Here is a 16,313-nt window from a genome sequence, read left to right on the forward strand (position 1 = left end):
TATAAAGAGAGGGGAACTGAGCTGGCACTCACAGACACACATTTTCCTATGCATTTGGCACCGATACTGGTAACTACCTGACAGGTGTGTCCAGTTTGGGCACTCAAAGCTCATAAAAGGGGAGAGGGTTTATAAGAAAATGTGCTTTATACAGGTTGATGCAAGAAGCTTACCTTCGTTTATCAAAAGGGATTGACTGATCAGGCTACATGGGTAGAGAGAAAGATGTTAGACAACTAGAGTGCTCTTCATACTACCAATAAAAACTGTGACACAACCAAATGCCTAGAAATTGAAGCTAGAGGAGCTCAGATAGCAAACAAGAGAAATTTTTTAATGGCAATGGGTAATTAAAACCACTTGCCCTAAATTTAAGTGGATTTTCTGCCACTGGGAACTTTGAAAGCAAGATTGATTCTATTTATAAAAATTATTGTTGAGTTGACAGCAACTGCTGGATTTGAAGGACTCAGGTAAGTCTTACAGACTCGGCTAAGCAAGAGGTCAGGCTGGGGAACCACATTCGCCTCTGCTCACCTCTGCTCACCAGACATATTGTATTAGTCTCACTTAAACATGAAGAAGTTGGTGAAGATCTTTTAAAGGACAGTAGAGGGAATTTAATCACAGAAGTGAGGACTGCTAGGAGAAGAAGTAATTTCTTTTCTTTATTATTATTTATCAGGGAGAATACAAAACATGCCAGGAAGACAGATAAGGTTTCAGTGGAGAGAAACAAGTTAAGAACAGAAAAATTACTGGAACGAAGAAGTACCTCAGAACAAGTTTAAAACAAAAATTAGATCATCTGAAAATAAAGGAAGATCCAAGAAGGGATGGCCAGCATCCCAGAATCCTGAAAGACAAGGCAGACACTATTAAAAAAACATAGCTGCAAGAATTTTTAACTCCGCACTGACACTAAGAGAGGTATCTGCTAAGGACCAGAAAGAAGGTAATGTTAGATGGGTGCTTAAGAAAACATCTGGGGAAAAAAAATAAAACAAAATCCCTAAGTTTTCTGATCAAGAAGAAATTAAGATCTGTAAGTTATACACTAGAATAAATAAGCTGGGAAGAGGACAATATTAACACACCTGATTAATGCTAGTACAAGGGTTTAAAAGCTTAAAAGAAGTAGTATATTGAACACTGAAAAATATATTGAATGCACTCAATTTGAAAAAGCAGATATAGCGTACAAATACTAATGGTATCAAAAGATTATCAAACAGAATTAAAACAATTTGTTGGTTTCCAGCCAAGATGAGAACATAATGGAAAATGTATGCTGGCTGTTTAGGAATGAGATGGGGAACAATACCGGAAAGATGAGCACTGAGCTTAATCCTGCTTACAATATGTCAGCTAGCCGGAATAGGCAGTAATACAAGTAATAACTGACCATGACTGAATGTAAAAGAGGAATGATGCTGGATCAAAATAAATCTGAGAAAATAGAAGGTACGTAGGAAAACTGCTAATATCATGCATGTAAAATATGAAAACTATTGATAACTGGATTAAAACAAAAGGAGGATATATTCTCAGGCCTACTGATGGGCTACAAGATACTGGTAATGAGAGAAATCTGTTTTGGTGGCAGTGGCAATAGGACCTTTGAAAGCATCACTCAGGGATGGCAGCAAAACCCGCCATGAACTGGGTATACCTGCACTGCATTGGGCTGCAACTTGCAGAGACACCCATGCTGGTTTCAAAAAGCAGTATGGTGACTCCAACCAAGTAACACACTATGGCTAAATGAACTTGCCCGCATACGATTTTTTTCTAAAGCAGTCCACTAACTAGTATAAATGAAGTCTCTCTCTCTCCCTCCCCGCAAAGTCACTATGCAAAACAAAACCCATATACATTAAAAAAAAAATTAAAAACCGTACTATTTTCCTGTCATAGGATTCCCCGCTGCTGTACGTTGTAGCTAGTGTGGATGCACATTCTTCCAGATACCATGGCTTCTTCCCACTTTCAGCTGTGCTGCTTATGGAGATAGTGTAGATGCTATTGGTGTAGCCATCACAGGAGCAGTGGTCTCGACTTCTTCCACCATTTCCAGATGCCCAAACAAAAACTGAACCTAAGCCTCTTCGTCCCTGTTTGGAAAGAGCACAAAAGATTTGATTAATAATTCTTCTTTCCCCCCTCACCTGCTTAACAAACATTCCCCCCCCCCCCCCCCCAAGACATCTGTTGAGAGAAAGGCAATAAAAGAAACTAGCTCACTGAGAAGAATCTGAAATGAAAACAGGATTTAGCAGAGTTCAGAAACAGACATCAGAAAAATTCAGAAAATGAGTAGTATGAAGACAGCTTTAGAAACAACTTTTGTACAGTGTGTGTTTGTTGCTCTGCATCTATGCTGTCCAGCCATACCAAGAAAGAGGTGCTGAAGACTCAGAGGAAGCATTAAAACATCATACTGAGTTGGAAAAGGAAAAAAAAAACAGCATACTTGAAGCTAAAACCCTTTGTAATGCATGATACCTTTCATTTATTAGGGCACTCTGAGCTGTTTCTTCTTGGGTTGCCTGGGGGCACTAGGTATTGTTTGGGTAGCATTACAAACTGTGAACCAGAGCATCATTGTTTCACAGACACTATAAATCACAGAATCACAGAATATGTGAGGTGGGAAGGGACCTCAGGTCATCTAGTCCAACCCATCTAGTCCATTATTTCATAATGTGAAAATGTCATTATTTCATGTTGTGCTAAATGCACAACACAATATATAAACAAAAATGGACAAAACTAAAAGATTCCTATAAATCTGTAATAATGAAGAACTAAAGCGTTAGTTCAGCACAATATTTTAAATATATGACTGGCTGGGCAAGTTACTTAGGCATATTCATAATTTCAAATGAGGACTTAAAAATAGGTAACCTTACCTTGACATTTTCTTAATGCACCAAAGTTATATAGTGTCCAAATGAATCAAAACATTTTTGGTGGTGCTAGTACTCTTATACAGGCATTGATATGAAAAATGAAGATGATCAGTAACCTATATTGCTGATATATGGGAATTGAGAATTACTGATATATGAGCAATTGGGCTTTTCCTGATTTATATTTACATATTTCATGCCAGTGAATGAAATTCAGGTTCATGCAACTGTATGATCTGCATTAATTATCAGCACTCACTATCTGGAAGCATTCTACCATTCAGAAAACTTCACCAAAGGACTAAACTTGTCTTTGATTAAGCTAAATTGTATCACCTTGTCTTATATGACATTCTCTCAAAGCATGGGACAGCCTTCTCAGTTATAATTATGCTAACAGTCTCATTTATACCTCATTTGCTTGCAACTCATCATGTAGTATCTACCTGGTTTTTGGGTAGGCCCACTTCTGTGTATGACAAATTAATGTTATAAGGCATAAACCACCACTTTCTGTGCATGAATTCATCACCTGGCCATGGGGGGAGTTTGTTTGTTTGTTTTTTCTAAACAGAGAGAAATTGTGTACCACAAACAACATAAAGACAGCTGTTGGACATCTACCATGTCAACCTTAAACAATTAACAATTCAAAGATTCATTTAATCCAGATGCTCAGAAGGGTTTCACTAGGGCTTTTTGTGCTGAGCATAACTGAACCTACATCAATGTAAGATAAAAAACCCTCACAGTTCACAATCCAGGCTTGAGTTCTCAAACATTGATGAATTTCATTTTGTGAGTTTAATAAAAGTATACTACCTGGAGAGACTCTTCTCTCCAGCAAAATAAGTTAAATATCGAATTCTCCTGGCTAGTGTTTACATAAGGTTATGTCTCTAAAATGCAACTTCTCATTAAAAAAACATTTCAAGCAGAGAAAAAACTCCCAGGGTGCCAAGTTAAATGTATTATGAAATCCATTCTCCAGACAAGATCAGTCTGACCAGCTGGGAAGTGTAACTATTTCAACTTCTTTCACTTCCTTTAGTTGATCTTAGCTACTACACTAAGAAAAAGATGCAAAACAGTGACATTTTTTTGTCAAGACAACCTTTATGAACTGTTACAGCTCTCCTTCCCCACATTATGAACTCTTGCAAATCAAAACCCCCTTGTTGTTTGGGGTTCTTGTTCTGCCTGCTTTTCTCAGCCAGCAGGGTCTGATTCAGAGCCTCCCAAAGCCAGTGGGATGTGTTTTGCAACTTTATGGGGCTGGAACTGGTTTACGAGCCCCTTCTCTTTCATTCTACCATCTAGTCATCTCGCTTTGCGTATCTTTCCTTCTTACCCCTCCATTCTGAAAACATCTGATGAGACAGACAAAAGGAAGGGTAAATGGAAAGATTATTTCATGCATATTCACCGATTTATTATCCCAGCAGCTCAGGGAGCCAAAAATTAGGGCCCTCTGTATATTTGCAGGTAATGGGATGGAGGATTACACTAAAGATATGCTGGTTCTCTACTTATTCATATGCTCCTGCTTGGTTTTTATTGGTTTTGTTTTGGTTTCATCCCATCGTTTCTTGCAATTAGATCACACTTCCCAGCAGTATTCTATTATTTGCTTTCATCTTTCATCTCCTCAATGGTCATTTTTGGCTTGTCCATCAATTCTGACATCTGTTTCAGAGTCAGGTACAGATTCCTGTCTGGTCCTACGTTGCCCTTAAAAAACTACTTCTCTCTCCTACATACACACCCCCCAACAATGTTAATATATGTATAGGCAGGTAGAATACACAGAAAAAAGCATATCATACAGAGACACTTCTACCACTCCAGAACATGTCAAAATACTCCATTGAAACCTTTTTTGATTAATTTTCACACGTATCTGCTATCTGAAGAATTTTACATTTTTCTTCTTCACATGTGTTTCTTGAAAGCACAGTATTATGTAACTACATTTGGCCAAATCAATACCCCATAGGAAATTCAGAGTAACCCACCAATACAACCAAGACAGAATAAATGAGAATTCAGGGTAATCAAACCACAGATCCAAGGATGAGAAAAATGGAATGCAATTATTTTAGTATTTTGTCTAAGACTCTATCTTCCACTTTTTAAAAAAAATGTTTTGTAAAAATAAATTCTCAAAAACATATGCATACAGGATGCATCCTATACAACATATGCATCCTATCAGTCCACCTGTCATTTTTCTGCTGTCATCATCAGCTAGTTTTGTCTGCAAACAGCAGTATAACATGATTTGGCCCACTCATGCAATGAAAACCTTTCCACAGCAGGGTAGGACTGTACTTTGTGTAAATTTTGCAGGAGCAACTCTTGAATTATTAGCTTCTCTGCACAGAGAATGTGTCTAAATTTCTTTAGATGCATACTTATGCTGCTGTACTAATAATGAAAAATGAGCTGCAGAAACGGATATGTGAATACCTTTTTGGGCACAAAATGTAGTCCTGATGAAAACACTGGATGTTAGAAATTCTGCAATGCAGTATTTAAAAATAACAAACACCAATTTAGATTTTAATAGTAATGACACAGCTTTAAAAATAACAGCCATTTGCACCCAAATTTACCTTTCCATGCTAAGTTTTTTGTAAACAAATAATAACAAATATTTCTTCAAAACTAATGTTTCCTGCAAATATATAAAGTATCAACACCTCTGTTACTGCAGTAAAAAATAAGTACCAGGTGCACTGACTAATGGAAAAGAGTATTTTCTAATGCATACAAAGAAAGAATTCCCATTCCTCTAGCACATTGCAGTACTGCACATTTAACAACTCAGCATTTCACAGAAAACAACAGCATTACCTTCAGTCTAGAAAATATGCTAAAGGTCTTGTTCCTAGAAGCTATTTGGCAAAGCAAATGGCAGCCTTAAAAAAAAAAAAAAAAAGCAACCCCCCAAACTAAATTCAACCTGACTAAAATAATGTGTCAAGTAAGTAAGTTCTGGTTTACATTTACTGCCTATTGTTAAACTACCATTTGGTTTCCTCTTTCTCCCTGTTTCCAAACACCCTGCTTTAATTTAATAGACCCAGTCATGCTCAGGAAATTATAAACTTGCTAGTAACTATAACAAACAAGTAATTAGAGCAACAGCATCAGCTGTCCTACTGTATGTGAATGCCATTCCCAATTGGTCTCCTTTAAATACATAAAGTTAAATAACATTTGGACCGTGTTACAAAGTTAAGATAAACACACATGCAAGGCACTCTGTAGCTTTTACTGTTTGTCTAAATCTATCATCTGTCATCTGCCAGATGCCCAAGGGTGTCAAGATGAAAAGTCAAGCCTTGAGCTGCCAAAGAAGCCATGTGTCATTTATTACTCAAAAGCAAAGGTGCACTTACAAACCATATGGGTACAACTTGAGCAAAACTAGAAGAGTTAGTGAACTATAGCAGAGGCATAGACCAGGGCGGAATGGGTGTGCAGCAAAGTATGCTCACTGCTTGTCCCATGACGTTAAAAATGCATTACCTCTCCCTCTAGGCACAGCGTTTTTTCTGCTCTTTCATTTGCAATGATAGCTACTGACTCCCTCTTACAAACTCTGCAAGGTGTCCATAACTGCACTTGTGCTTGTCAGTGCACAAGTCAGACCATTATGAAGTGTTCTTTTGTTTTGTCTACTTTCTTAAATTGAATAAAATGTCAGATAATTAAAAAAAAAAAAATCACGTGTTCCATTATGGAAAAGAAAAAGTATTTCACTGACAACTAAGACTTGCTATTGACCTAGTCACAGTCCAATTTTCTAGCACATTTCCCAGGCAAAGCCAGTGTGCTTAACACACAGCTGACCTTGAATGAAATGGACTCAGGTCATTGACAAAAAGGCCCCAAGGCAGAAATTGCACCTGTAAAAGCATGGCACAAGAATCTTGGGGCATTCCCACTTTTTTTCTGCTAGTGCCTCCTTTTCCTTGGTCAGCAAGTTGCAAGCAGGGTAGGTGATATGAAATCTCTTTTTTTTCCAGTTCAACAACATGGAAGGGTTAGTCTGCCAAGAACCAGAGCCAGTATGAACATGTTCGTAATGACATCTGCAGAATTTCCTAACACTATTAAAAGAACATCCCCCGCTCCAAGTGCGTGCGTGCGTGCGTGTGTGCGTGCGTGTGTGTGTATGTATACCTATAAACCACATCTTTATGACTGAATGCCTTAGTGGTACTGGCAGGAACCATTACAAGGTAGAGGTCTTCACACACTCATCTAAGGACAACCAGCAGCCCCACATACTTTCAAGTTGCTTCCAGCACACTTCCATCTAATAAAAACAGTTTCCATCTACGAGGTGTAGTTTGAGCCAGTGGAGCAAGATTTATTCACACTGTTTTACAAAGTTTAGACTGTACATTCATTCACTGCTTTACAAGTCAAGCTGCCTTAATACAGCCTCTGAATCCTGATGTTTTACTGCCCAGAACTGAATGCCCCAGTAACCCTCCCTGCCTATGGGGTGAGCTGCTGTCTCTATAGGAGTGACCAAATTTACCAAGGGACAGGGAAGAAAATGTGAAGGAGCAGAAAAGGCAGAGGACAGAACCACTGACATGGAGTAATTAGAGGTACAGGGGTTGCAGCCAGGGAGAGGTAATTTGGCACCAATATGCTAGGAATCCCACACCCACGAGCAGAAAACAAATCATGAAAATATAAAATGGAGAGAGAAGGAGATACACTCTATACACACCTAGAGCCTAAACATTTAATTTCCTCTATTCTCCCCAATACTGCTCTAAAATTACTGAATGCTTCCAAGAACAAAAACTACTGCTGGGAAGTGAAATTGGTCCTGATGTGGAAGCTGGAAAAAGTAGCCCATGGTATGACCTCTTCCTTAAAAACTTCCTAAAGAGGAAATGTTCATAACTGAATGTGCAGAACAGAGGTCAGCACTCTGGAGACCTAAAACTACTACTATGCAGGCACGATGTTCAGTGCAGCACAGTACAACCACTGTAGGGGTAGGCACCAAGGATCACAGCACCCTGAGAGAGATGCACCTGTGAGAGGCAGCATCTCCTTGCTTCCAGCTTCCACTGATTTCTGCACTCCCTGGGAGCTGGACGCTGCTGCCCTGTGTAGAGGCACAGTGCTGCTAATCTGCTGACTGGCAGCATTTTGCTTTTGAGAAGCAGCATCTCCCAGCTCCTGCTGAGTTTCTACCGGTCCACTTAACCTCTAATCTGGGAATGAAAAATAGTCTGGCACACCACCCTTAAAAGACTCTTCTGTAGACTGCACAACACTCTCGCTTGAAAGTAGGCATCTCTCCAAAACAGATAATGGTAAGCTGAGAGTCCAAGCCAGCAATTCTGAAGTGCTATCAGAAGATAGCCAAACAGATTACTGTTTATTAAAACAGCCTCCTTGGGTATTAAAAGCAAAAATTCAGGAACAAATGGAGACATTTCTGAGGCCATTAATTCTGTTGAGGTATCCATGCTCTCAGAAAAATTCACATTTGTGCATCAATTCATTAAAAATATGCACCTATGATATCTATGAAGAAATGAGTAATAAGCCTAACAGGTGTAAATAAATAAAGACACATGTTTGAGGGAATGTCTAAAAATTAAGTCCTGTGTTTTTATATTAGCAGTCATGTTTTTACTCTTAGGAAAACTAGGACATCAAGAACATATTTCCTAGTGCTGGAACAGGCATATGCACAATACATATACAATGCAAAAATCTGTCACTACTTACAAAAAGCAACGATTACCTTATATTGTTGGAAAGGCAAGTTATTGCTAATAAAGTTAAACTTCTTAGCTACTTCTGAACCAGTTTCTTAATTAAGAAAAGGAAAGACAAAATAATCACGACAAAAAGAAGGACAATGTATTTTATTAGCTCATAGGATATGATACCTTTAAAATACTGAAGCGTGAAAATATTTTAATGTGTGTATAAAAAAATAATGTATTGAATAACCACAAGCACCCATGCATTAACACAATAATTATTGGGATATATCAGTGGAACATTTCAACATGCATCCTTGCATGTGGTGTATTTTTTATTTTACTCTTCACTAGAACAACAGCTTAAACAGCTCCAAGATATTCCCCACAGAGCTATAATTAGTGCTTAAAGTGCAACCAAAAGAAGTGTTGGCTGAAACCTGAAATCTGAACCTGTGGAATGCTGGAATGAATTTCTCATTTTCCTAAACAAAATAGAGCCAGCTACAGGGCTGCATGAATCGCAGTTCTGGTTCAGGCTATCCCTCCATATTATCATTACTATTGCTGTTGCTGATATTGTTACTGGGATAAAGCAACCTGTGTATTGTAAACAGTGGTGATAAAACAAGAGCTGGGTTTTCCAAAATTTCTGTTGCATATAGAGTCTCTAGTTAATGATAGGTGAAATTGTCTCTGCGTGCAAAGCCAAAGTAAACAGGCAGTGCACAAGAAAGATCTGTGTTAGGACTGGATACGGGATGGACTTCACACACAAACACCCATTCTATGGAGCGGGTTCAGGCAGTTCTCGTCGCCTTTACACTACCGTCTGACTAAACACCCTAGAGAGGAGTCCATGGCCACCAGATCCACATAGTTGTTGTTTCACTACTTACATCAGACTCTTCTTTATGGAAAACTTCATTTTTTGAGACGTCTGTCGACCTTCTGAAGTTCAATAAAGAACCACAAATTTTCTGCAAATTTAGCTCTTTTCAGTAGATGAACAGGAAAATAAGGCTGCTCCACAGTCTGCTCCGCCTGCAGACTGAGGACTGCAGTAACCCCTCTGTGCAGTTTGTCCCCCATAGCATTCATTTAGGAGGAAACAATGCACTTAGCCTGTGTGCAAAATCATTGCCCTCATGGTTTGGTGCCTTACACTTATGCTAAATTCTATGCACAGAAAACTCTTGACGCCAAACTTCCAGCAATTAGCCTTTCAGAAATCTATTTTTTCCCACATGACACGTAGAAATACCTAGATTCTGCTGTTGTTCAAGTATATGAGTAAAGTGGATATGTGATTTGCCCATACAAAGTAACCAGATTCATGTTTCAAAAATGCACTCTCTGAAATGTATGTACTTAAGTGTATGGAAAGAGACCCATTTGCCAAAGCTGCTTTTCAGTATCGGCTTTCCAAATTAAGATTTACCCCACAACAAGAATGGTGTGGTTTTTTATGTTCAAATATATCACCTGTTTTGGGCACCCAAAACCAGAGGCCACTTCTGATGACAAGTCCAAAAGCAGTAATGCTATTCTGGCTTGTTACAACAGTTTCCATATATGTGTGAGATGGGATGAGGTAACTAAACAGTTTTGGTTTCCAGTACACTTTGTGACATTGTAAGGAAACTGGACATTTTGAGGTATATTTTCCTGTAACTCTCATTCCAAATTTTCCTGCCTTTTAGGATTTGTATATTCCACTGAAGGTAATGTAAGAACATTTCTGGTATATTATTTCTTTTTCTGCATTTTTTTTTCGTACTACACGTTGACTGTGAAAAAGCTCATTTTTCACAGAAAGCAAAGGAGAGAAATTTTAAGGTTAGCTTTGTTTATGTATTTCTAAAAGAAAATAAAGTGAATAGTATCAAAGTTCATCCAGGTATCACTGAGCCTAAACTCTATTTCATTTACTGGAAGGCAATATCCCCAGTTCTACTTTGTCTGAATGCTGAAAGTTGCTAACTATGTGCAAATGGTAGAGCAAAGAATTATTATTAGCTTAATGATGTGTTAAGGTTGTCACCTAACCTGATTTTTGCTGTGCAATCTCGGTCTGGAGAAAACTAAATCATATCAAGTATAAATCACATTTGCAAAGCCATTAAGGCATCCTGAGATATGTATATCAGCCAAATGCAACGTAATAAGACCTAGAAATGAAGCTTGTTGGTGAGACATACGGGAGGGTGGGTAAACTCTTGGAAAGCAGTGACTCTGAAAGGGAGTTTAGCGTCATGGCAGATAACCAACTGGCAATGAGCTGCCCTAAAATCTAGTCTGCTCCTTGGATCGGTAAGCAGGGTGAATATGAACATGTGCAGGGAATAGGGAAACAGTACTGTGCGTGCATAGAGAAGGCTACAACTTCCATGTCCCATTCTGGTATCTACACTTGAAAAAATAATGCCAGGAAACAGAAAGTGTTTCAGAAAGAACTACAGGAATGAACTGTGGTTTGGAAATTCTGACTAACAGAAGGAAACTGAATACACAAAACATTACTGTTAAGGCTGTAGAACAGATTTTGAAGGACAGTAAAGAGGCACCAGCATTAATGGAAAGAGGTTAAAAAGCAACATGCACTTCAGAATTCCAGGTAAATCTGTTAAGTTTTTCTCCGATAACTTATTTTATGTAGAGAAGTGTATTAGAACCAGTCTGTCTGGTTTCTACAAAACATGTGATGAGCCCTCCAAGGAATCAGTAAGGAAACAAAAGAAAATGAAGGTTAATGTAACAGCGAGGTGGAGGTGGAAATGGTTGCACTGGAGATGACATGGGCTGTGCTGGAGAAACATGGGGGGGGTTAAGGAAGTTATGAGTAGGCTATTTTAAGGATGAGCCAGGGAAACAGTTATTAGGTGATTTTGACATAAAAAGAAAGAACATGTTAGTGAATCTAGTAATTACGACCACCTGCATTCAAGAAAAGAATTCAGGCTGGAAGATGTGGAGAATGACAACTCTGATGAGCAAGGAGATGGACAACCTAATTTTTAACCGATTAATGAGTGCGGCTTGTTTATCACATCAAAATGAAGTCTGAGAGGGCACTGTGTTCCATAAATATGTCAGAAAGAAAAATGGAAGGAGAAAAGGTATTTAAGCTGAAACACAATTTTGGCCCTGGAACAAATGGGCAAAAAACTGCACAAGTAAACGTGGCTGTAACTTAGAAGAAAGTCTCTAACCAATAGATTAGTGATGGCTCTGAAACGGTCTCCCAACAGAAACAGAGGGGGAAAAAAATCTCTAATTCATTCTAGAATAGAAACTGCTGAATGTATTTATAGGACATGATGCCTGTGATAGTAGAGAACTGTACTGGATGACCCACACGGTCATTTCCTGTCTTATGTCCCTATGTTCCAATTTAATTTATCCAAGAGATCGCTTGGCCAAAATCAGTAATTACTTACATGTGGAGATTTCTAACACCATAAGATGCACCATAAATATAGCAGAAGAGGCTTTTTACAGTGGAAAGGAAACTAAGAAATTTAGGTGAGTAACAAGCTATATATTTTTAATAGTGAAGGTTGTTAGTGACTTGCACAGCCATGGACATAATGGATTTCAGTCAAGACTGGCTCTTCCCAACAGATGTACAGAAAACAGAAAATTAATAGATAAATTAAGAAAACAGGGATATTGATGCAGTAATAACTGGATGAAATTTTGCTGATCTGGCTTAATGTGAAGGCCAGGACTAGATGATAATCGCCTCTTCTGATGTTAGAACTAAGAATATTATTTCAAGCCAATGATGCTGTGCGTCATGACGTCAGCCAGAAGAATTACAATGTTAAAATGCCATATGCCTTTTCCAGTTCTGGTACATAGTCAGCAGCCACCTGTAGTACAGAGCCACCCAAAGTTTAACTCGGTATGTTGAAGTAACTATAACATCACATGTTGACATATTACATCATAGATGCAATAGGGATACACATTATATATGCAAATCATATAACGGATAAATGCCGGGACCTAACATTAGGTTACATCAACATATGGGAAGTCATGTCCTCTGAGACCTTCCCCAAGCACAGCACTAATACTTCTGATTGATCTTCAACAAGTCCTTTTTGGCCAACTAATTAGAAATGTGCAGGAGGTCTTGTACACGCAAAACATATCTATATATGATCTGAGAAACACATACACACAGATAGGTGTTATTCAGTCTCAAACAGAAGCTGTACAAGGTGAACAAACACAATACAGTTTAAAAAATCTGGTCTTAACCTCTGTGCATCACAATATTTCAGTGTATAAGGTGACAGCCATTTTGGAAGTTATTTTGACACATTTAACTTGAAGTCTTCTTGCAGTAACTTCTGTCTTTGATTTTTATAGTGCAATTCTCTGGCAAAGCAGAACAGAATAACTCCTCTTTGTGTAGGCAACACATCCTACTCAGAATGATGCAGAGAAGTGATGACAGGACAAATAAATTTAAGAGAAACATCTGTGGTGCAACACAGGCAGCAAACCTTTGCCTGGACACTTGCAAATTATGAATAATCTCTTCCACTTTTGGAGTAGAAGCATATAGTAACAATAATAATAATAAAAAAATATGTGAAATCCTTTTCTGCTTTTTCTCCTTTCCCTTTTCTTCTCTTCCCTGTTCTTCCCTTGCCTTTCTCTCTCTTGCATGTGGGTAGGAGACTTGTTTAGTGATTGTAAGAGAGCCTCCTGCTCCCAGCAAACACTTAAAACACACACTCTGCAGCCAAAGTTGGTGAAGCGAGAGAGATGAGAAGGGGCAGTGATGATGGGAGGGAGGGCACCAAGCCGAGTTCTCACAAGAGGTTCAGCCACACAGCATCCGATCATTAATGTCCATCAAACATTTTGGCTTGTGTCCAGCTTGCTAAACAGAATGGTGTCATGGCAATAAGATGAAGGCCCCTGTGCCAACGCAGGCAGAAAGCCAAAATTTTCCATGTAGATTTCCCTGCCTCTTAGGCTGTATTAAGCATGACCTGCCCTGTCGCTGATTTGGACTACCTTATGGGTACTGCAGAACAAAAAACATAAAGCATGCAGTTGGCGAGACGTTTGGAGAGGTGAGATAACCAGCTCTTTGAAACCCTGCAACGTAAAATATCAACAGGGGTCATATATCCAGAAACTTGACTATTAGGCCTTTGCCAAACAGCAGTGAAAGAACAAGTCAAAATATCTGAAATGCATTACTCTCCAAATGATTTTGAGACTGATCCCAGAATAACAAGCTTATTTATATCAATAGAAAAGAACTAGCCTGAATACTGTATCACAGAGCCATGAATCAGCGAGCCTAAGTCTCTCAAGTGTTTATAGCATCGTGCTTATAGACTGTGACATACAGTCGCCTTAAAATCTAATGGTACTTTGGTTTTACCTTTCCGAATCAAGGAAAGGCTTTTGTGTTCTCCCTTTTGTCCCATATTCAGCACAGTCTTATTACATGATTTGGCCACAATCATGTTTTGCAATGCTAAGTCTGTTTATTCTTGAACACAGGGTGAAATGTGACATTGCATACCTAATCTTTTCTTGAATATGTTACTTTTGGATATACTGCCCTTTGTTTGATCTTTTTCAGGAAAATTCTGTGGGATTATAATGTAATTATTCTTGAGATTAGTAGGTCTACAACTTCTAATACAATGGTATTTAAAACACAAGCCTCTAGAATTTTCCACCCTTATAACTACACTATTTCCAAGAAAAGGACCTTGTCAACTGGAAGCATGATATAAAGGGAGCTTTTATATTTGCATAGAAATTGTTTGATAGCAAAGTCTCCAAGGTTTCTCTTTGAACTCAAGTATGCAAATTTAATAGAATTAAACAAAATACCCTAAAGATGACAGAAAATCCTGGTACTTGAGACAGGTTTAAAAATTGGTTTCCTCTTCCTTTACCTTGATCCTGGGCAGAATTTTTAAAGCACATTTAACTTGTGGGTTAGGTTGTAATTTCATAAATTCAGTTATTACTCAGTATCCTTTCTTTAAATAGATTTGTCTGTTTCAATTCATGGCATGTGCTGTCTCTGTGGGACTCTACGGAAAAACTGTGCAGTCATTTATCTTTGTTATTTTCTGCAGGATCTGGAAGGAGTGATCATATTAGCTCAGCAGATTTAACAATAATAATAGTTCTAAAACACCCTGCATGAGCTGTTAATTGGAATAATATGCGCTAAAGATAAACCAGGCATTTTTTTCATGGATCTCAGTCTCTCAGCAAACTGAACAAGAAACTGTGTCTCTTGCATCCATTTCATTTTTACTTCAACAGTATAATAAAAAAGTAATAATTCCGTTTAATTATACTCTAATCAAAGTTATTATTCAGGACCACCTTTGATTTTCCTAACTAAACAAGCCGAGCATAATTTCCTTTTCAGATGCTTTTAAAAAATCTTGACATTTCCCTTTGCTGTCCCATTTTAAAAAAATAATATCCGGTTGTGTGTGCATATGCCCAATAAATGAAGAATATAAATCTTGAACCTTTGTGTAGATCTGAAAGAAGGTCTTGCCAAATTTTCCTGTATCAATGTTACAGCACAGATGCTATACTATATGTAATACTGTTGTTGTTCAGTTCAATATTTCTAAAAAAGGAAGGTCAAGATCTGTACACAATGTAATAAGCATTTTTGTCTGCCTATTATTATTTGCACAATTACTGTGACTGCTTGGGGAAATCTATGTTTGGCCGAGTATCTAGTCATCACCTTGGACAATGATCTGATTTTAGGACTATTTTGGCACAGAGATACTTTGTCTTTTCTGCTCCCATTTGCCTCATCTTTTAAAAAGACACATCTTATGACAGCGTAAGGAAATACAGAAAAATTACCTTTATCTGAACATGGAAAGGCATGGTTTATTAAAAAGAACAAGAACAGGTTAATCTTAAACTAATTTTTGGTCTGGAAACTAAGCCTATTACAGAAGGTGGTAATTGAGACATGTATTTACAGTCTTTCAGTCTATATTACATTTTAAAGAATGAAAATTAGAGATTAATCTTAAACATTTTGTGTTTCTTATCAGTATGATTTTATGTAAGTTTTAAAAAGAACTTTTATTTCCTTAGTAGAAATGAAAAAGCTTTCATAGTCAGAGGCAGACAAAATTTCCAAATATATGGAAATATTTAGATCTATTCAACTCTGCATGAGCAACTTTGGGCAGAACAAAAAGTTGATAAAATGAAATAGAAGATAAATTGTAAAAATAATAATTTGACTTGCATCAAATATGACTTCTACGATTTCTCAAAAAATATACTAAACTCTTTTTCTGCATTTTTATAAGAAAAAAAGACCACCTCAGAATTTTAAAATTAAATGCTATGTTTCCACTATATACTGGTACTTACTAAAAATATAGAACAATGTGCTGGTAAAATGAAATTCATCTGGGTTCTGTAGGGTATCCTCTCATATTACAGCTATAATAACAACAGTGGAACAACAATGCTTGTAGGCAAGATCCACGCTCTTGGCAAATTATTCCACATTCTTGATTTATACCAGATTTATCCCCGGTTTGATTTTTCAATGAGGAAATGGCTGAGTTCTTCTGGTACAGAACTTTGGGCTGAACTTTTCATGATTGTC

General features: G+C 37.8%; 1 protein-coding gene across 2 annotated transcripts in view; it reads right to left on the reverse strand.

Moving 5' to 3' along the window:
- Positions 1–16,313, reverse strand: part of LOC140650655 (proprotein convertase subtilisin/kexin type 5-like) — a 259,934-nt gene that overhangs the window by 136,815 nt on the left and 106,806 nt on the right. For both annotated transcript variants that reach the window (XM_072859286.1, XM_072859285.1), the window contains exon 8: positions 1,902–2,114. In XM_072859286.1, coding sequence (XP_072715387.1) covers positions 1,902–2,114 — 213 coding nt within the window. The remainder of the gene's footprint in view (positions 1–1,901; positions 2,115–16,313) is intronic.

Source organism: Ciconia boyciana, chromosome 4, assembly GCF_034638445.1.
Source record: "Ciconia boyciana chromosome 4, ASM3463844v1, whole genome shotgun sequence".
Taxonomy (NCBI): Eukaryota; Metazoa; Chordata; class Aves; order Ciconiiformes; family Ciconiidae; genus Ciconia; species Ciconia boyciana.